Source organism: Cavia porcellus, unplaced genomic scaffold (assembly GCF_034190915.1).
Source record: "Cavia porcellus strain 051 isolate PalLab524CR breed Dunkin Hartley unplaced genomic scaffold, mCavPor4.1 scaffold_11, whole genome shotgun sequence".
In the NCBI taxonomy this organism is placed as follows: Eukaryota; Metazoa; Chordata; class Mammalia; order Rodentia; family Caviidae; genus Cavia; species Cavia porcellus.
The window spans coordinates 58,680,995-58,702,258 of record NW_026947494.1 but is presented as its reverse complement, the minus strand read 5'-3'; the positions used below and the strand labels follow the sequence as shown (position 1 = coordinate 58,702,258).

Genomic DNA, 21,264 nt, shown 5'->3' with positions numbered 1-21,264 from the left:
TCTAATCAAGTATCTTAAACCTGAGCAGACACAGGAGGAAGATATTCTTACATTACTACTATTTAAAGCCCTGCTCACTGCCAAGAGCCAACTTGGCCACCTCAGAAAGGCCTGAGGGAGCCCACCACTGACTGTAGACTTCTAGTCCTCTGAACTGCAGGCAACCACATGTGACTTAGAAGACGGGAAAGAATCCTCTGCTTGCCGACATACCTGCAACAGTGCCTCCCTATGTCACACGCAGTGCAAAACACACACAGAGCAGACAATCACAGAATTTGGAAAAGAGAACTCTAGAGCTGGAAGAGACTTAAAAATCCATCCACCATGAAAAGGTTATCTTTGGACACAGTGTCAACGAGGTGGCAGAACTCATACTGGTCGTTACATTCCTTAAGAGTCAAAAAGCATCATTACCTCAATAATACACATCGCCAAACTGATTATGCTACTTTCTCACCAGTAATGTTCTGAAGGAACAGCAGAGGAGTATTTCTTTGGCAGCACAGCTGGATGAAGTGAGCACCCTATAAACAAATAATATACAAATCTTTTTTTAAAAAGGGTAATTAGGCCCACAATCTTGGTGCACCCTACAAAAAACCACAATTCAGGTCAAAGGCAAGAAGAAATAACTTTTGTCTGACCAGTGTGACCATCTATCAACAGTGACAACAGTATACCAGTGCTCACTGTGAGCAGGAGAAGTCTGATTGTAGTTTGCACTATACTTATTTTGCCCAAATGCTTGTGTAATCACCAGCATGTGGCTATCGACAGCTGCTGTGTCAGAGATAAAGTCAGTTTCTAACATTATTCTAAAGACCAAGTGAAACGACAGAAAAACTACTACCCACGAGAACTGAGAGACTTTGCTGTAATTAATTCTCTAGTTCTCCATGGAGAAAAGGTAGAATATGAACCCTTCTAGGATATCAAGGATGACATTTACATTGTGACGACCATTTGAAATTCCTTTGTGTATCAAGGTTACAGTAAAATACTTCTTTCTTATCAGACTATATACTAAATATGATTCTTGGACTAGGAGAGTATTAGAGATTTTCTTGAGTTTAGAAAAATATTTATTGATCCAAAAACATAACTATTCTTTCCTCATCCTCTAAAGATCATGTGAGCAAGAAATTCTTATAAGCCATTTCCTTCATCATTTGTTTGCAGATGCCTTTACCTAGAAATGTCCTGGCAGCTATAAAACTGTAAAGTAATTGTTCAACCTCAATGTGACTATGTTTATAGGAATGTGGAAATCTCACAGAGCTTCGGGGTTTATATCAACAAATGAAATGTCAGACTCAGGCCTAATATAAGACCTCCTGAGTTTATCTGAACTAAGTCAATAGATAAAATCAGATAGTTTGTCTAGCCTCAGCCTAATAGAGAAATCTGTTAGAGGAAGTATATTATATATTCATTAAGGTTATTATTCAGAGCCTGGTGTGGTGGTGTACACCTGTAATCTCAGTACTTGGGAGGCTAAGGCAAGAGAACTGCCATGAGATCTAGGCCAGCATGGACTACATAATGAGTTCAAGGCCAGCCTAAACTATACAGGGAGACAATGACCACGTCTCAAAAAATGAAAACAAACAGTATTTCAGAAATATTTATTACTGTGAGAAACCCTCAGTATGTACAGTAGTGCCATGGTTCAAGAATTTAATTCTTTCCATGATTCAGGTCACAAACTAAATTGGATGAGAACCAATCAAATTTAGTGGTTAGGCTCAATGTTGACATTAGCGGGGAGATTTGATTCTGTTCTCATCCAATGTGGTATGCAACCAGAATCATGGAGAGAATTAAGTTTTGAACCAAGGTACCAATGTATATGGTAATATATATTTCTGGTTTTTTTTAAAGAAAAAACTAAAGAACCATAATAAATTATCAGTAAAGATTCTTTGTAACATGATTATGGATGATTTTTATTTTTACTTCCTTGTTTTCATTTTATAGTTGATCTGACAGAATTGATAACAGTAAAATATAGAAACTTTTATTGATAAAATATTCTTTTACCAAAGACTAATTCTTCCTTAATTAGGGTATGAAAAAGCTTAACTACCTGTTATCTGTATTAGCAAGGGACACTATACCTTACTGAAAAGGAAAGACAGGATTAAACATCTGCCTCTTAATAAATCAAATATTAAGTTCAATGATATTCAGGAACTCTCTCTTTTAAAGCCAGAACACTAGAAATATAGATCTACTATCTTCCCATTTCCAAAAAAGTAAAGATAAATGGATGATGGAACAGAAGGGAACAAACAGCTCACATCCCGCAGCACCTGAAGAGCAGGCTGAACCCCACTAACACAGCACCCCAGCAGAGGAGACCTTTCTGGACAAGAGTTCCCCACCTTCTCAGGACACAGGTATGTCCTCAAAAGCAGTGTTAACTCAGGGAGCTCCTAAGAATTCTCCCAAAGCAAGTACACTTGGACTTTTAATAGTGCTGCAGATAGTTCATATGACTTCATCCACTCACAGAACTTCCCCATACTGACACACACACACTGTTCTGGAAAGGTGTCTTGCTAAACACTATAAAGCTTTCATGTAATAAATTTTAATTCATTTTTTGACCTTCAAAAATTAATGTTAAATTAAAACTGTAAATATTGAAACATTTTCATAGTACTTGCCTTTTTTGCAGATTCAGAAAACAGAACTCCATTGTTTCCAATGACACCTACCGGGTATCCAAATATTCGAGCAAATCCTCAAAAAAAAAAATTTCAAAAGAAAATTTTCAGAGGGCTTTAATTCACAACAGAAGCATATTTACATGTTCTTTAATTTCAGACAAAGTTTAGAATGTAAAAATTATACCCAGAGTATCAAGTAGATAATGTCACAATTTTTTAAGAACTGAAGTACCACAATCTGATTTATTTTTATTTTTTTATTCTTTATTCTTTTGTTTTCCAAAAGCTGCATGTTGCATAGTTTTCCATCGGCTGCTGATTGCTTGTTTTGGTTAATGATTGGTAAGCCTGCCATTCACTTAATCATCTAACTTATATCTCAGTGTGGCACACACCAGAATTGAGAGGGACAAGGTCAGAGCTACTGACCAACTTGATCAAAACTGCCCATGTAACAACAGGCCTTTAAAATTAAAAAAAGATTAACTCAGCTAAAATAACAACAACAAGGAAAAAAAAAAAACCCAAGAACAGTGAAGACTGGAGGCTGGAGGTAACAAGCAGTAAGTAAGAAATCCAGTTAGAAGAATGGGTCACTCTACTTTTATTTGCTGTGCTTTTGGATGCTTCTTTCACCTTTCACAAATGTCTTTTTTTTTTTTTTTTTTTTTTTTTTTGGTACCAGGGATAGAACTCACAACCTTGCACTCACCAGGCAGGTTTTTATACTGCTAAGCTAAATCCCTGGCACAAAAGTCATTTATATGTTGTCTCCACCTCCACTACCACCCCAAACACCTGCCTTCTGCAGAGAAGAGAGGAAGGAGGGGACAAGGAAGAAGAGAGGAAAATGTTATTTTGTGAAGCAGGTATTTGGGGTGGTTCAGAGAATGTAACTATTTTACAAATCAGAAGAGCTGGGCTAGGGAGCCCTCCAGAGTGCTCAGCCACAAGCCTGCTTCTACCTGGGAATGCATGCTGTGGACTGGGAGCCTGAGCCCGAGTCCCCGGGCACGCAAGAGTAGGCCCAAAACAGCTGGCAGCAAAAGTCCCTGTCCCAGAGCCCGTGCCTCCACTCTAGCTGCACAGTGCATGCCGGACACAAAGTCGGCACCCAGAGCACCACGGGACAAAAACAAACAGTAAGAGCATTCCAACTGGATAGGCCAGATGCTCGATTTTTAAAGATGTGCTTTTGTTCTTTACTCCAGCTGCATCTTGAAATATTATTTCTTTAACTCATCATATTTATGTATTAAGGTGGTAAAACAACATGGACTAGATGGCCACCTAAATTTCTCCTCGTCCTTCAGGCCCAAGGTCCTAGCCAAAAGCCTGTGGTGCATACCCACTCACAGAAGCAATTCCAAACTTTCCAACAGTCCTGTGTACCCACAGAGCCACCATCCAGACCCCGATCTATCCCAAGGCCTCCCCTGAAGGTGCTGCCAGTGGCCAACACTTGGACGCTGGAAGCATCCAGCTGGAGGCTTCCAGATGTGACCAGCGACTTAAGCTCTTCACCAACTGGTAGACCCAAACACAGACGCGCCCTTGCAAGAAACAACAGTGTGAAGGGCAGCAGGAGACTGCCAGGGGCCCTGAGGCACAGAGAATTCTACCCCATCACCTTTCCCACCTTCTCCTCCTCTGTACTCTGCTTACCCCAACCTTATTTGAATTCTGGGACAGGCAAGCAGAGTTGGATATGCTCCTGGCATGCTGGGAGGACAAAGGTATCACAAGTCTTTTAGCAAATACTGGGCAAACATATAAAAGCTGATGACAAGAACAGCCCATCCATCTTTAGAGAAAGCAGAAAAGCTGCAACTTGTTTTAAACTATTAGTGACAAAATCCTATCTATGTATCAGCCAAAAAGCTTTTAATCACTTAAAACACCTAAACACAGAAACATAAATTCTACTCTCAGTGTGAACCTTTCTCTTGCTCACAAATCAAGTGAGGAGAAAGTGCTGAGATTTATCTGGAGCCTCAGTGTATATTTGTGGTATGGATTTTTGGATCTACTTCTTTTTTTCCTGTTGTGATCTGTTACCTTCAGAATAACTACTGTATTTTCAAGCTTCTCGTGGCAAAGTAAAATTCACAATATTTATTCTGCCTTTTGTACCCAAAAGGATTATATTGAGTCTAGAGTCTGTTTAAAGCCCTTTTCTTTGAAGGCCTAGACTGTTAATACCTTAGACAAAGGAAATGACTTTTATAAACATTATTTTGTTTTCCCAGACATGCATTCTTGTCCTGTGCTCTCAATCTGGCATTTGCTTGAATCAGCTTGAGACCAACAGAGATTGTGAACAGGTTCAATTCACCCTGCATCCTTCAGCAAAGTTATAACAACACACAAAACTTCCCAAAGAACAAAGGAGACAACACTGAAATTTTCATAGTAGTTACCCAAAGAAACAAAAAGAACTACAAATATTTTCTGCCAGTTGTACTAAGAACTTCTAGTGGTCTAAGAACCACAGATAAGGCCCCATCACACAGAACCTGGTGGACCTCATGTTAAACTCCCTGAACACATAAAGCCACTCAGCTACAGTTTTTTATGAAACAGCTTTTTGAAAAGATTGACTCATATATTTATAGTGTTCTAAATAACAAAGTTTGTGCTACTCAGCGCCTTGAGACAAAAGATCACCTATTTGCAAAGCAGTAGAAAATGTTTACATTTTCAATTTTTCACTTGCATACCTGTTACTAATGTATCTCCATATAAGGCTTTAAACTCATTGAATCTGCTTCCATCCACAATTCTAGCAATGACCTAAGAGGTAAAATAAAATGTTTCTGAGAAATTATGTTACAAAAGAACGCTCTCATTAAAACTATTTATAAGGCAAACAATTTACAATGACATTGTCACTTTCACAAAATTTCACCCTACACATCCTACACAGGGAAGTGGTACATGCCCATAATCCCAGCCCTTGGGAGGCTGAGGCAGGAGGATCACTGTGATTTTGAGACTATATAGTAAATCCAAGGTCAGCCTGAACTGAACTACACAGTGAGACCGTGTCTCAAAAACAAAACAAAACAAAATACATACAACACACACACACACACATTTCACCCCTCAGAGAAAATCTTCCTAGAATTTTATTTGATCGCATAACTAATACCCAGTGATTTTACACTTCACTATAAAAGCAAGAGAATCACCTTGCATGCCACAAAAGGAGCAGAGCAAGACTCTGGTGGCAAGGACTCATGCTTGGCGAGAGAGGCACTCAGAGTCAGAAAGGGCCCAGCTAGACCTGGAGTCAGAGGACATCAGCTCTAGTTGAAGGTATCCCAATGACCTGGGTGTGCCAGACTAAGTCACCTAACCCATCTGTCTTAGTTTTCACTTCCGGAGCTGAAACAAAGTTCGAGAACTACGACAAATGAATAGGACAGAAACTAAGAAAATAACACTGAGCTAAAGTTCCACCACTAGGAAACTGGTCATAAAATCCTCTGAGCTTATGTCCATATCTATTACACAAACAGACAATTTAAAGATCTGGCTTTCATCGAAGGGCAGACCCCCAACTCCCCACGTTGTGTGAGACAGCACCTTGCTAAGTCACTAAGTTACCCAGGTTAGGCTCAACCTTAGGATCTTTCTGTCTCCACCTCCCAAAGTGCTAGGATTCGATGTGTGTCACCACACCCAGCTCCAAAGGTAACTATTATTAAGCCCTCATTAACTGTTCACCAATCCTGATCTAGTACACATGAAGGTACATCCACATTCACTGTTAATCTAAAAGGAGTAGAAACGAGGCTAAGGCAGGAAGATCACCACAAGTTCAAGGCCAGCCTAGGCTACATAGTGAGTTCAAGGCCCCTCTGAACTACACGGAAAGATCCTGTCTCAAAACACTAAAAAAAATAAATAAATAAATAGAAAGAGTAGAAATGACAAGGTTTATCCTTGAGGCTCACCACCTCACACCAGGATTGCTTCAGGGGAGCACATGCTTACCACACATAAGGTTCCGAATCCAATCCCCAGAACACAAACAAAAAAGAATCATGAACATGAAATGCGCCTGAAACTTCTCCAAAACTATTTCACATGCTATCTCTCACTTTTCCTGTACAGTTCACACTTCCTTTTTCTCTTTATCACATCAATCAAAGCCTTCTTTTACAAGATGCAAAGGCTGAGCCAGGGGTGGTGGCACACACCTGTAACCCCAGCAATGGAGAGGCTGAAGCAGGAGGATCGTTGCAAGTTCGAGACCAGCCTGGGCAACAAAGTGAGCTCAAAGCCAACCTGAACTGCATAACAAGACCCTGTCTCAAAAAGACCAAAAAAAAAAATACAGATGCAAAAACTGAAGAATGAGCAGACACTTTCCAATGTCTTTCTCTGCATAAAATAAATCTTACTTTGAACTACTTTTCAGTTATTTTCTTAAATATGAGGATACTACAATGATGTGTTTTAGGTGCTACAACCTTCAAAACTGAACCTTTAACAAAAAACATGTAAGAGCCGCCCTTCCTCCACACAAAGACAAAGCTGCTCTGAAGGACAGAGGGATCTTGAGCCATCAACTGTAAAGTCACTTCATGTCTGCTTTCCAGTTGACACCATCTTCCCACTGAAATATATTCATTTACCTTTATGAGAACCTAAACTGCCTGACAACCTAGGTAATTTGGTCCTACTCCCATTTCTAGAAGCAGCAAACAATACTCTGAGAGGTTAAAACCCAGTAGTCTGCCCAGGGCAGTACAGGAAAACATGGTACGTGCGTTAATTGTTTTTCTCAAAAGGTATTAATGTATGAGTTGCTTGTTCTAAACTGAACCATCAGGTTTAACTGCAGTGTTGTACTTTGCCATAAATAAGTGTGATTTGGATTACAGTTTGGCCACTTGTCTCTAAAAGGTTCACCATCACTGCTCTAGGGGAACAAGGATCAGAACCCAGGTTTTCCAGCTCTGAATCCACTGCCAGCTACCAAGATCTTTGTACAGAGCCTATTTGTTATTATTAAAAAAAAAAAACAGTAAATTACACTCACAGTGATGAGCATGAAGCAGAAAAAGCAGTCTAGATTATGACTTAAGACAAGAGTCGCTGGGTGTGGTGGCATAGGCTGGCAATCCTACCGCTCAGGAGGCTGAAGTAGAAGGATTGCAAGTTTGAGGCCAGTCTGGGAAACTCGGCAATACTGTCTCAAAACTAAAACTGAAAAGGGCTAGGGGCATAGCCCTGAGTTCAATCCCAGGATCCAAAATAAATAAATAAATAGTGTAATATTGTATATAACCTATGGTACATCCTCCCTTATAGTTTAATCTGTAGATTACTCATAATACCTAAATACAGGGCCAGGGACATAGCTCAGCAACACAGTGCTTGCCTGCATGAGGCCATGAGTTTAATTCCTGATACCAAAAAAAAGTCCTAAATACAATGTAAGTGCTATGGAAATAACTGTTGTACTATTTGTTGAGAAAGATTTCCCTAATTTTTCTTGGTGTAATTTTTCTTGGAGAATATGTTCAATCTCTGCTTGCTTGAATCCACAGATGTAGAATGGAGAGCCAACCCTATCTATCTATCTATCTACATCTCCAAAACATTTGCTATTTTCTTTGTGTGGTGGAACTACAAACAATTTTATTTTCTTCTTTTCTGTATTTTCTATTGCACAGCTAGTACCTCATAGTGTTACAGTCAAGGAGGAAAAGTAACTTGAAGTATTAAAGCTTATAGTAATTAATCTACAGTTAAGATAATTTCCTAACTTAAAGAGTATTTTGCCAGCTATAGATACTGAACAAAATAAAACTGTCAACTTAGACTATAGAAGAGTCTGTCAGAAATCTATAATCATGGCAACATCTTTGACTGTAATCAAATCTATTCTTCATTAATGTCATATTGATCTAGAAGGGTATATTTTCTTCTTTCAACAATTTACTGACATTTCACCCACCTCCCAAATACAAAGACTGAAAAGAAATAGCTGAAAAAGTTGTGAAACCATCCTACATAGTTCCTGATACTCACAGGAATATGGATCTATGACAAACCAAGAGGTGCTGTGCAATGAAAGCTTCCCAGTATTAAGGAATTACTCTTTTTTTCCTAGTACAGTATTTAATGTGCACCCAGGTTCCTCGCCAGGGAAAGCCATCTTCCCACATGTCACACAGCCATGTCTACTCACACATACATCACAGCAACCTTTAGCTCTGACTGACAGTAAGTTCACAGCTTTCACGTACCTCTCGGACATCAAAGCTCCTCTTAAGGTTAGCACCAACTATTCCATACAATTCATCAGCAGGAAACAAAGGCTCTTCAGAAGGCTCCACAGTAACCTACAGAAATTGAGAACAATCCTGCTAGCCTGTAGAAAGACACGATTCAGGTGACGTAAGCCAAAATGCCTCTTGGGAAGACACAGTAGAGCATGGCCTACTCACATCCAGTTTCTTCTGATAATTCAGACTCCTTACAATCTTCCTTGCTAAGTGAAGGGCGTGATGATCGTCCAAAGCATAGTGGTCAGTGACCCCGGATTTCCTACAGAATAGAGCACAGTGGAACAATCAGTGCAAGGAAAAGGAAAGATGTTTAAACATCTTAAACCCCAAATCCTTCTTTTACTACACAAGGAACTCTATTATTTCCAAGACACTTTAATAAATGCCATTTTATTTGATACTCCTAATGTTCCTGGAAAGAGAGATATCTTTGCTTTTACTAAAGGGAAAAATCTAGGACTAGTGGAGTAGCAGCTGCTTTAGAACCCAAGCCTTCTAGTTCTCAACCCTGGCTCTCTTCTTCTAGGCTGCAGCAGCTCACTGGCAGGCTTCTGTGAAGTGTGCATCTTAGCCAGGCATGGTGGCACACACCTGTTGCTCATCATTCTGGGAGGCTTATGCAGGAGGATTGCAGATTTGAGTACAATCTGGACAACTCAGTAACTTCACAGGACACTGTCATAAAATAAAAAATAAAAGGGGGTGGGGTATAGCTCAGCAAAGCCCTGGGCTATTTCCACTGACCCTGAACAGAGTTGTATATGTCCACATGCCATCCAACAACAGATGACACACACTCACATTATAGATAACAACACAAAGCATTTGTTCCTGAGCTTCTGAACATGGCAACTACTGTACAGTCTCTTCTTTTTGAGAGAATGGTGAGCCTTTTCCTCCTCAAGTAACACCCAAGCGTGGCCATCACAGGTAACAGAAAGGTTTTACCACATCACCCAAAGGTAACAGGGAAACAGGAAGTGATCAGGTGGCTTTGTGACCAGAGCCTGGAACTTCTGTTTTTAGTACAGAAGTTTTAAGTACACTGACTGAGACACAGACCACTCTGGTGGTGATTCTGCCCAAGTCAAATGCCTTGCTATCTCACAATGGCTTTCTAATAGAGTAATTTTGGAAATCTATAAAGTCAGGAAAAATTCTGGTTGAAAAGATCAGAATTTTCATTCACTTTAAGAGTAAGGACTTAGGCTTTGAAGCCTAATCCAGGGAAACTGCCTGTCCTTGGGAGATGCTTCTCAGCACAGGGCTCTCGCAGGCTTACATCACTTCCCACCTCTGAACTAAGTACTCCTAAATGTGGAGACCATCTTACTCCTCTTCAAAGCCCCATCAGGCCTTGAAAATGCCACATCCTTAGCTTCTCTAATTGAATGTATTGTAAGTGTTTTTTCCCCAGTTCCAGGGATGGAACCCAGGGCCTCACACATGGTAGGCAGCATTCAACCACTGAGCCACACCATCAGCCCTTTTGTGTTTGTTTGTGTTTACCAAGTTGCCCAGGGTGGCCTGAACTTGTGATCTTCCTGCATCAGCCTCCCAAAGGCTGGGGTTAAAAATGGGCACTGCTATATGTGGCCACTGCCCTGATGTTTCAAGTCCTTCACACGTAAGACCAGTTCTAACCACTGACTTCTCACTATGCTATAACTCTGTAAAAAACAGAAGCAGAAGGTAAATACTTAAAAATACATGCTTTCTTATAAAACCGCCTAATATTTATCAAAACAGCAGAAAAAAGCATTCATGAGACACATATGTAAGTCCTTATATCAAATTAGCTCTTCAGGGTGCCTAATCAGAGAAGTATAAATATGAATGGAAGCAATCTGTGAGTAGTAGATTTTACATTTTTTTAAAAATCGCATCACCACCTAATCATTTTCCCAGGATTTTAAGTGGTTTATTATAAACAGTAATAACACTCATACAGAGTGTTCAGTATATAATAGGAACTATGCTCTAACACCTGAGCAAATCATCTGCTTCAGAGCCTTGGGGAACCCGCGTAAGTCACAGGGGTAGTAAGTGAGGCATACAGAAAACAAATTTCGGAATCATACCACTAATTTGATATACCACCTACAGCTTTACATTTTTTAACTCTAAATTTTAGAAAAAATTAACACTCCTCAAATGCTGTTGTCCCTTCCTTCCTCTGATCAGCACCAGTCCACTCTGCCCTATGCCTCTACTCGCCCTTTCCTCTGTAGCCCGCTCTCTCTGATGGACACCCACGCCAGCCACAGGTCACTTGCACATCTCCTAAGGGTCCGTGAGGCCTCAGATACACGGAAATGCCACACCACCAAGCACACTTGAGAGCACTCAGCCACTCCCAGGCTTTCCCTGGACACCACCCCCACCCCCTCCCTTCATCATTCTGCCTTTACCTCTAAAGTGGAACACACATTAGCATACTTTTCTTCAGCTCATTTACTTACTTAGCTTTACACCTAATTAGGTAAATGCCATCTGAAGGGACTGCATCTGATATTTTCCTGTATTACTCGGAAGGAAACGCACTATCCATAAGGCTGAGAGAGAAAGAGCAAATGTAACAGAGACAAAAGAAGTAATCACTGAAAAGGCCTGGTAGCGAAGTGACAGGAAAGTGGAGCTGCTACCACCCACGCTGCTCTCCTGGGCTCCCACTAGGTCCCCCCAAAGCCACCTGCCTCCTGGCTCACGCAAGACAGGAGAGCAAGGTTTGCTGCACTTTCTAGGCTGCTTACTTCAGTGACAGGGCCTGCTGTACTTGTCATCTAGGGCACGGTACAGGGCCTTCCTCTAACTGTACTGGAGAGACTCATCTGGTCCCACAGCTTTACCTCCGCCTCTACTCGAGTGACCAGGTCCTGACCTAGCCCCATGCAGTCTATGCCTTCTCAGCCTTGCTGCCTGGATGTTCACGAGTATCTCAAACTCCTCAGTCCAAAAGGAATGCAGATCCTCCTGCCCAGCCCCACATCTGCTCCTCACCAGCTGCCTTTATCCACTCCCTTTCCTGTATCTCTTATAGGAAATCCATCAAAAAGGCCCTCAATCCTCCTTTAAAACAAAGCAGTGCCTGGCACATATTAGACACTCAAGGTGTGTTTGTTAACTCCTGAAAAGCCTGTCTCTCCCATCCTTCTCAGCTAGGAAGGAGAGGTGATGGCTCCAGCTTAAGCCACAACCTCATGGTCCAAAGACTTGAATCCAGAATAGCAAAAGGCAAACAAATACTGGGGTTTGGCCTGGTGAAGTTAATGTTCATAAAAAAATGATGAAAAACTTTTTATAAACAAACAAAATGGCAATCCTAAAGAGCAACAACTGTTTCACCTGCAGTGAAGATCAGCACCTCCAAGCTCCTCAGCGGACACCTCCTCGCCAGTGGCTGCTTTAACCTACAGGGACAAGAAGCACCAGTGAGCTGGATGGTGAAATACAAATGCTCTCCAAGGAGCACAGCTCCTATCTGACTGCGGCTCCCTACCTGTCTACACCTACGCTGTCTTCTCCAAGCCAGAACACTATGTTTCTCACTTCAGCCACAGACGAACTGAGTGACTATCATCTCCAGTCAACAGAGGAACAATTTGAACCCCAGTCCCTAAGAACATGTCTGCAGCCCTGGACAGGAAATGGAGCCTGACTCTAGCCAGCTTGCCCCTCCGTGTCGCCTAACACCTGTGGGAAGCCCCTGCAGCTATGTACTCCACCCACTTCCTGGGTCCCTTGTGCCTCTCACCTCAGCTCCATGAGCTGCCCCTGGTACCCCCAGGTCTCCATCCTGATTAACACTGCCTAGAGGTCAAATGGACCATGCTTACACAGCCAACATGTCACCTGCCACACCGCATTTCAGTAACCTGCATGGATCCCTGGCGTCAATCCCACTGTGTGCTCTGTGGGGGAAGGGACTGATTTACCTACCTCTGAATACTCAATTAGGTTTAAAATTCCAGTTACTATCATTGACTCTATGTTACACCTTTCAGGTAGGAAAAAAATTTCCAAGACTGCCTAAATCTGAAAACTAGCAGAATGTAACCAAAAAGAAACTCCAGGTAATAAGTCAAGAATGATTTAATTATAGCCTCACAAATTGCAGTAAGACAAAGAAGGAAAAACTGTTTAATGCTAATGCCAAACTGAATCTTTAAGAATTGTTTATTGATTCCTGTTTCTGTGGGTTGATTAATTTGTTTCTTATTCATGCAGAAGTTTCTATTAGCATAATGAATATTAATCTAAAAAAACAGCATAGAAATGGCCTAGTCACTATATCAAAAGCTCTTTCTTCACATATCTTTCCACAGGGAGAGGTAATTAAATTTTCACCTCCAATTATTCCACCCCCAGAAATCAATTACTGGTTCTCTTCTTTCCAAAAATGCCCATGTAAAATAACATTCAGTCCAGATAATAACTAATTATAAGAGATGTCTTGATATTTAAAGTTGCAAAAAGGAATAAACAACAGATATACTATATTTATTTTCAGGGATCTGACTAACATTAACTGAAAAAATAAGGATTTGTCATCAGTTAATATTTACTGAACACCCACATTATGATACCATAATCATCAGTGCAAGGATGATGAAAGAGAAAAATTAAAACAGCTCATTCTACTAAATAACAAGCTGAGGAGACAGATGAGACAGAAGCCCCAAAACTGATCTTATGACTCCATGTTTTTCAACCACTTTTTAACTCCTCAGAGTAATGGTAACTAAACCACACGTTGGGGGTGAAAACGTAAAGCCCTTCCTCAATTTGTTGGGAAGCAAACATCAGAGTTTAGAATTCTTAAGAGGAAGGGAGGCTGCTTGTTTCTGCACTACATATGGTCTTTTGGAGTCAACCACTGAGGAGGCTCACTCTTCTCTGACTGCAGGCTGTCTGGTTGTTCAAGCGCCTCTAACACAGGAGCTAAACCTGAGTCCACAGCACAGACACCATTACCACCCAGTCCTGGCCACAACCTTCATTCTAAAGCACTTAACATCATCAGTCCAGCATTTTGATGTTGCCTATTTTCCTAGCAGATGTTTTCAAATTTTAGTCATTTCTTTATTCATTTTTCTGATGAAAAATAAACACAAACTACTAAAAATGCTTTAAACTTTACTAGGTACAGTTAAATTTTGAGTGCATTTTCCTCTCATTAACAAATGATAGCTATCACATATAGCAAAGGAAATGTTAACAGGTACAGATAAGAACACATTTAAGATTGCCTCTCCAGCTGGGTCTGTAGCTCAGTACTTGCCCAGCATGTATGAGTCTTTGGTTCAATCTCTAGCATCACAAAAAAAAATGTAGGAGTCACGGCACACACCAGTAATCCTGCGCCTTTTGGAGACTGAGGCAAGAGGACTGCAAGTTCAGGTGCCACCTGGGCAACCTAACAAGACCCTACCTCAAAATTCTGAAAAAATAGGAGGGGAGCTAGTGATATAATTCAGTGTCACAGTCACCTAGGTTTGATTCTCAGTACTACCACCAAGAAACCAAAAACATCCCTCTGCAGCCTTCCCTTCCCTTCAATAAGTTATTTAAAACTAACAAGACTGCTTAGGAAATGCACTTGTTTTATATCAAAGCATTAACTCTTTTTCAATCAACCTGTTTTAGTAAAGTATTCTAAAGCCAAATTTGATTCTCTAACAGACTTCTGAAGTAATATACTTACCATAAAAATCATTTCCCATAACACAATTTGGTGGCTTTTCATGTAATTAACAGGGCTTTGCAACCATCACCACCAGCTCACAACTGAACGCTGCACTCTGTCAAGGGGATATCACATTCTCTCCAGTAATCACTCCCCACTGCTGGCCCTGGCAAACAACTCTGTCTCTAAGAATCTGCCTGCTCAGAAGTGAAGACAGATAGTACCTGTCTGGCCAAGCATGGTGGCACAAGCTTATAATCACAGCACTCTGGGAGGCTGAGGCAAGAGGACTGCAAATTCAATACCATCCTGGGCACCTTAGCAATTTAATGAGAGTCTGTCTCAAAGTAAAAAATAAAAACAGGCTGGGGACACAGCTCTGTGCAAAGGCCCTGAGTTCAATCCTTAGCATAGCAAAATAAGAAATAATCATTTTAAAATATAAAAATAAATCAACTTAGGTATATAATAGTGTGACGGCCCTTCGATTCCCAGTACCCTCCCCCCCCCACACACACACGCACCTGTCCTTTTGTCCCTGGCATAATATCTGGGACACGCTGCAGCTGTCTGGGTGCCATTCCTTTCTATGCCTGAATAAGACTCCACATGTGTGTACAACAGGGCTAACTTCCTCCTCTAACCTTTTCAAGCTGCCCAGGACACTGCAGCACTACTGCCACAGCCAGACACCAGTGAGGCCACCCAGGGTGCCCTCTCAGAAGGGTTCTGTGACCAGGATTTATGCTTCGGGGTCCATCACTCTCTGGAACTCTCAGCCTCTCATACACGTTGGGTCTCTGACACCAGAGTGGACAGTGGGGTGGTCTGTATCCTGCAACTCCTCGGGATGGGTCTGATCTGGGTTGTCCTGGCCTGTGCCTGGCCCTGGCTCTCTTCCTCTTCCTTCTCCCCGTCCCCACTGGCAACAGCCGCCATAGGTGTCTCTAATGGGACACAGAGAGAGTACAGGAAGGACCCTCATCTCAGGGTAGAGCATATACAACCATCATTGCCCCAGGCATGTCCTCCAGCAGGGCACATGTGCAATGGGGTTGGGGTGAGAGTTCTGCAGCCCTAACTCCCTGCCAGTTCACGTGGACCAGAGGCTGCATCTCTGCATGGTGCCAACTCTGCCATGGATGAGGCAGACAGAAGGATGCACTGGCCCAGAGGAAAAGAATATAACAAGGACATCAAAAGAAAACAACCTGATTATGATTTAGGAACACAGAAAAAAGGCAGCACTAAAGAAAGGGAGACACTTATACCTCACTTCCCTTCATGGCACCTTTAAACAATATTGGGTCCCATACTTTTCATTTTGCCCTAGGACTTACAAATAATATTGCTGGCTCTATCAGAGATTCATAAAGATTTCCAGTAGGAGAAATTTAGAGTGTGTGTGTGTGTGTGTGTGTGTGTGTGTGTGTGTGTGTGTGTGTTAGGGGCTGAATCCAGGGTCTTTGCACTCAGCTCTTCTTAGATTATTTTTTTACTGATTACAAGATTTCACTAAGTTGCCCGCACTGGACTCAAACTTGCAATCCTCTTGCCTCAGCCTCCAAGATTGTTGCCACCATGTCTGGATTATTTTTTATGTCTGAAAAATCTTTCTGAATAATTTACACGTTCAAAGGGCTCAAAATAGCCAGGTGTGATGGCGCACACTTATAATCCCAGCTCTCAGGGTGCTGAGGCTCAAGAATCGCTGCAAAATCAGCCAGCCTCGGTTATACAGGAAGTTCAAGCTCGAGGTAGAATACAGGGTGAGGTCCTGTCTCAAAATAACATAAAAAATAAATGAGTACTAAAAATGGACACAGACCTGTCTCCGAAGATACAACAGATATTAAGTACATAAGACTCCAATATCACTCACTCTTCATTAGGGAAATGCTAAACAAAACCACAATGAAGCCTGGGCATGGTACACCCCTATAATCCCAGCACTCAGGTGGGTGAAGCAGAAGGACTGTAAGTTCAAGCCTATACTCAGAAACTATTGATGATCCCGCCTCAAAGGATAAATAAAACGGTCAGGAGATTGGCTTGGTAAAAAGACACTGTGGGGGAGGGAGTAAAGAAAGAGACAGACAGACAGACAGAGACAGAGAGAACAAGCTACACATGTGGGTACATGCCTGTAATACTAGCTGTCTGGGAGGCAGAAATGGATAGCCAGTTCAGAGCTAGCCTGGGCAATTTAATGAGACCTATCTCCATAAAAATTAAAAAGGGTTGAGGATACAACTGAATGGTAGAACATCCCTCAGTTCAATCACTAGTACAAAAAACAGTGACTCCAGTGAGGTAGGATCTTACCCCACCAGGATGGCTATAAACAGACACACAATAATAAGTGCTGGTGAGGAAGTAGGGCATTCAGAACCCTCACATTGCTGGTGACCATGTACATGTGCTCTGGATAGTGGTAACCAGTTACCACATGAACAGAAGTTCTACTAGTATGTATACAATGTACAGAAATGAAAATGGGTCCATACAGAAATGTGTTAAGTAAACATTCACAGCAGACCTACTCACAACATCCAAAAAGAAGAAACAACCCAAATGGCCAGTGTTATGGATTGGAAACTGGTGGTCAACTTAATGCCAGAGGAATTAAATTACCATGGTGCTGAGCATAGATGTTTCACCTGAGGAAGGTTGCCAGCATAAATAGAGATGTGGAAGAGAAAGGCGTTGAGGGGTTGAGGTATTGTGGGTTCTCCTACGTGTTGCTGTTGAGCCGTTGGTTCTCCTGGAGAAGCTCTGGTCCTTATATCAAGCATGGCTCTGAGGGGGACACGTGTGCCACTTAATCTCCAGGATGAACTCGTCACACTGGCTTTCTGGCACATACTCGACTGTGCTTACCATCAGAGGAGCTCGGGGCCTTTGTGTCACTGAGGATGGCTGTGGTACTTTTCAGTACAGTCCTGGTCTTTGTTTTGGGTGTGACTTCTGGACGTCAGCATAGAACCCTCAGCCCACCAGCATAGACTTCCTAGCTTCCACCACTGATTTTTGGGCCTTCCCAGCACGGAACCGTAAAAGAGACTGGCGTGAGTCCTTCTTGTGGGCTCTAGACCTCCAGGTGGACTTGTGGGAGACCTTGTCAGGAGCTCCTGGTCTTCATCTGCACTCATGTGGAACACTGCTCTGCGATTTAGGCCCTTGGTTGAATATCTATGTCTTCGGTGTTGTGGATAGATTTCCTGCATTTTCTTGTGTTAACTCTGGGTGATCATCATAAAATAGTATTATAAACTCCATGTCCTGATTCTAATTGTTCTCACAACGTCTGACTGTAACAGCCAGCAACCAATGAAGAGATACACAAGGCAGCACACCCACACAGTGGAATACTATTCAGTCACAAACACAAATAAAATCATTCTTTAAAATTAGAGTACTACAGAACCCAGCAATCACTCCTGGTTATATACCCAAAAGAAATAAAGTCAGGCTGATTAGACTCTGTTCCATTCTGTATGATAGTATCAAGTCTGAGGGTATAGGCAACTACTTTGAAGGCAATAAGATTCACTAAGATGCCCATTCTGGTTTGACTATTGTCTCCTTTGGAAGTCCTGTAATGTTTACAATGCTTAAGTTTTATTGGTCTTGTTCTCTACTGTTTTGTTCAACTTTATAATATCTAATGAGATAGACAATTCTTTTTAAGGAAACAAGAGACATTATGGTAACCATTGTTGATAACCTTGTACTCTGTTTTTACATCATGTGCTATGTCTATCCTTGGTTTTGACTGACAGCTTTGTTTTGCCATATTGGACTTTATTCTCTCCCAAAAAAAAAAAAAAAAAAGTAATAAGAACTAAGGAGTAATAAAACCCAAAATGTGTAAATTTTGTTGTAAAAAAGAGAAAGAAAAAAAGTGCTCTAAAAGATACAACAGCAAGTGTGTTTAGGGGTGTTAAATAGCTGACCATATTAATGTTTTTGGTTGGATCATTGAACACAACTGTTTGCAGTCTCATTGTTTGAATGTCCACTTTGTATGTTTTGATACTGTGACTTGAGCAACTATCTCTAAGAAGATAATACAACTGGTGATTTCTTACTGTTTTTTTTTTTTTTTGTAGTTCTGTATTACTTGTACCCTTACACCGCTTTGTTTTGTTTTTTCTCTTTTTCCTTTTAAATAAAATTAAAAAAAAAAAAAACCATTGTCCACCAGTATCTCATGCGTACCTACCTACCATGTACCTGGCATGGTACTACAAACTAGAAACACACATTTAAAATACATATAACTATAGTCAGGCTTTAAAAGCTTAGGCCTAACAGTAAATTAATGTGCTTATAATTTAATTATGCATCTATAAGAGATTGGAAGGACATACAAGACACGTAGGCATGATTCTTATTTATGCCTTATTTATGCTCTTATTTATTTTTAAATTTCTACACTAATAAATACTATAATGTGAATATAAAAAAAAAAGAAATGAAGTCAGGGACTCAAACAGATTTCAGACATTCATATTCATAGCATCATTATTCACAATAGCCCCACATATCCAATCATGAATGGGTGGATAAAGAAGATCTGGCACAAACACACAATGGCATATTAGTTAACCTTAAACAAAAAGGAAATTCTGACACTTGAAATCCTGACAGGTGACCCATGCGGACATGATGTCAAGTGACACAGTCAGTCACCAAAGTCTAATATGCACAGTTTCCACTCACAGGGAGTCAGACTCATAGAACCAGGCGAATGCTGGGTGCCAGGGCAGCAGAGGATCAGGGACAATAGTCAGTTCTGGAGATGGTCAGCAGTGGTGGGTGCACAATACTGTAACGCACTTATGTCACAGAACAGCACATTCAGCAATGATTAGAACAGTATATTCTAAATATGTTTTGCCATACTATTTTGTTGGGTACATTTAATTTTGATCAATTCGTTGAGATTATATTCTTACCAGGGGGGGTCCTGCCAAAAAGATGGTCCCCTGCTTGCGCACAATGATGTTCTCATCAGCCATCGCAGGCACGTAGGCGCCACCCGCTGTACAGGAGCCCATGACCACGGCGATCTGGAGGAGAAACGGTGTGAGACAGGGCTCCTTCAGCCAGGAAGGTGCATCAGTGCTCCAGGCTTGGCAACAGGCAGGGAGCGCGTATGCTGTGAAAACACAGTGTCTGGAACAGGGTCCAGACTTTTTGCACGAAAGCATTGAAAGGCTTAGGTCACAAAACACATGGGAAATCATCCTATCATAGGACAGACTGACCAAGAAACCTGAGTTTAACTAGTGGAGAGAAAAAACCTATAGTACACCCAACTTAGTAAAGTAAAATTTATCAAAAGGATAAATTCTAAATCTAATAATAACAGTAAACTTTCTAAAGAGCCTCCACTTGCCTCATAGGAATACTGAAATAAGGTTTCAAGTGGGTGTTACTGTTTGTGTGACTCTAAATATAAGACTTTCTGAATACAAATATTAACATTGTAGTTAAAAATCTTGCTCAAAGGCCCAAGTGAGCAATCTGGGACTATAGACAAGAGGATGGCAAGTTCAAAACCAACCTGGGCAATGTAACAACTTACCAAAACCCTGTCTCAAAAGGGATGGGGTGACTGGAGATGTAACTCAGTGAGTTCAATCCCCAGCACCAGAAGCAAAAGGAAAAAAAAAGAAAAAGCCCAAAGTGGGACCTCATGCCTATATTTCAATCTACTCAAGAGATTGAGGCCGAAAGATTGAGTTCAGGTGCTTAGAACCAGCCTAAGCAAGGTAGTAGGGCCTTGTGTTAAAAAGACAAACCAAAAAGCCTTGCTCAGAAGAATATATACTGTGTTGGAGCTGAGTCACATGTAGAGGGTATTTATACTATTTTCTCTGCTCTTATGTGACCATAATTTTTCCATTAAACAAAGTTTTTAAAAAAAATTCTTGTTCAGAGATTAATACAGCAGAAAGAATTATAAATATGGGTCTGGCTGATGACCCTTACATAGATTTTTTTAAAAATCACTGAAAGAAAAATAAGGCTATAATGGATATTTAAATTATCATGTGAAAGCGATTTTTGCTAATTCCAATATCCCACCAGTTTGCCTCGAAGCTCTGCAAGTGTGCACTCTGAGCAACAGCATGCCGTATGCTGCCACTCAGCCAGCAGCAGACCCAGCATAAGCAAACATCTCTCCATGGGAATGACCATCACAAACAGCATCTGCTCCCTAGCAAAGCTTTTGTGTATATTATTAAAAGTGGCTACAAGATTTCCTGGTCAACCATATTACAGACATGTGTATCACTTATTGCTTTACTTTTTACCCAGAAGTTTTAAAGATAATGCTATGGTTTGTGTCTAAGTGCCCCCCTCCCAAGCTTACTGCAATCATGGAGGCAGCTGAATCTAGCATTTGTCATTGGTTTGTTGTCTAGCACTGGGATTAGCAATGTGAGTGCTGCACCCACTCAGGGGTAGAGCCAGCATCCATCAATATATGGATGGGAAGAAGGCATTTTTTCCCCTCTTTTGCCCTATTTGCTCTAGCTGTTTAAGACTACCTTAAACAGCTGCCCCTCAGGCATGACACCCTGCC

General features: G+C 41.2%; 1 protein-coding gene across 1 annotated transcript in view; it reads right to left on the bottom strand.

Moving 5' to 3' along the window:
* Mccc2 (methylcrotonyl-CoA carboxylase subunit 2) overlaps positions 1–21,264 on the bottom strand; it is a 68,119-nt gene that overhangs the window by 10,017 nt on the left and 36,838 nt on the right. Inside the window, exons 7-13 of the mRNA XM_003461610.5 lie at positions 19,628–19,741; positions 12,326–12,390; positions 9,140–9,239; positions 8,939–9,034; positions 5,396–5,468; positions 2,673–2,749; positions 461–527 (exon numbers count right to left, since the gene is read on the bottom strand). Of these exons, the coding sequence (XP_003461658.2) occupies positions 461–527; positions 2,673–2,749; positions 5,396–5,468; positions 8,939–9,034; positions 9,140–9,239; positions 12,326–12,390; positions 19,628–19,741 (592 nt within the window). The remainder of the gene's footprint in view (positions 1–460; positions 528–2,672; positions 2,750–5,395; positions 5,469–8,938; positions 9,035–9,139; positions 9,240–12,325; positions 12,391–19,627; positions 19,742–21,264) is intronic.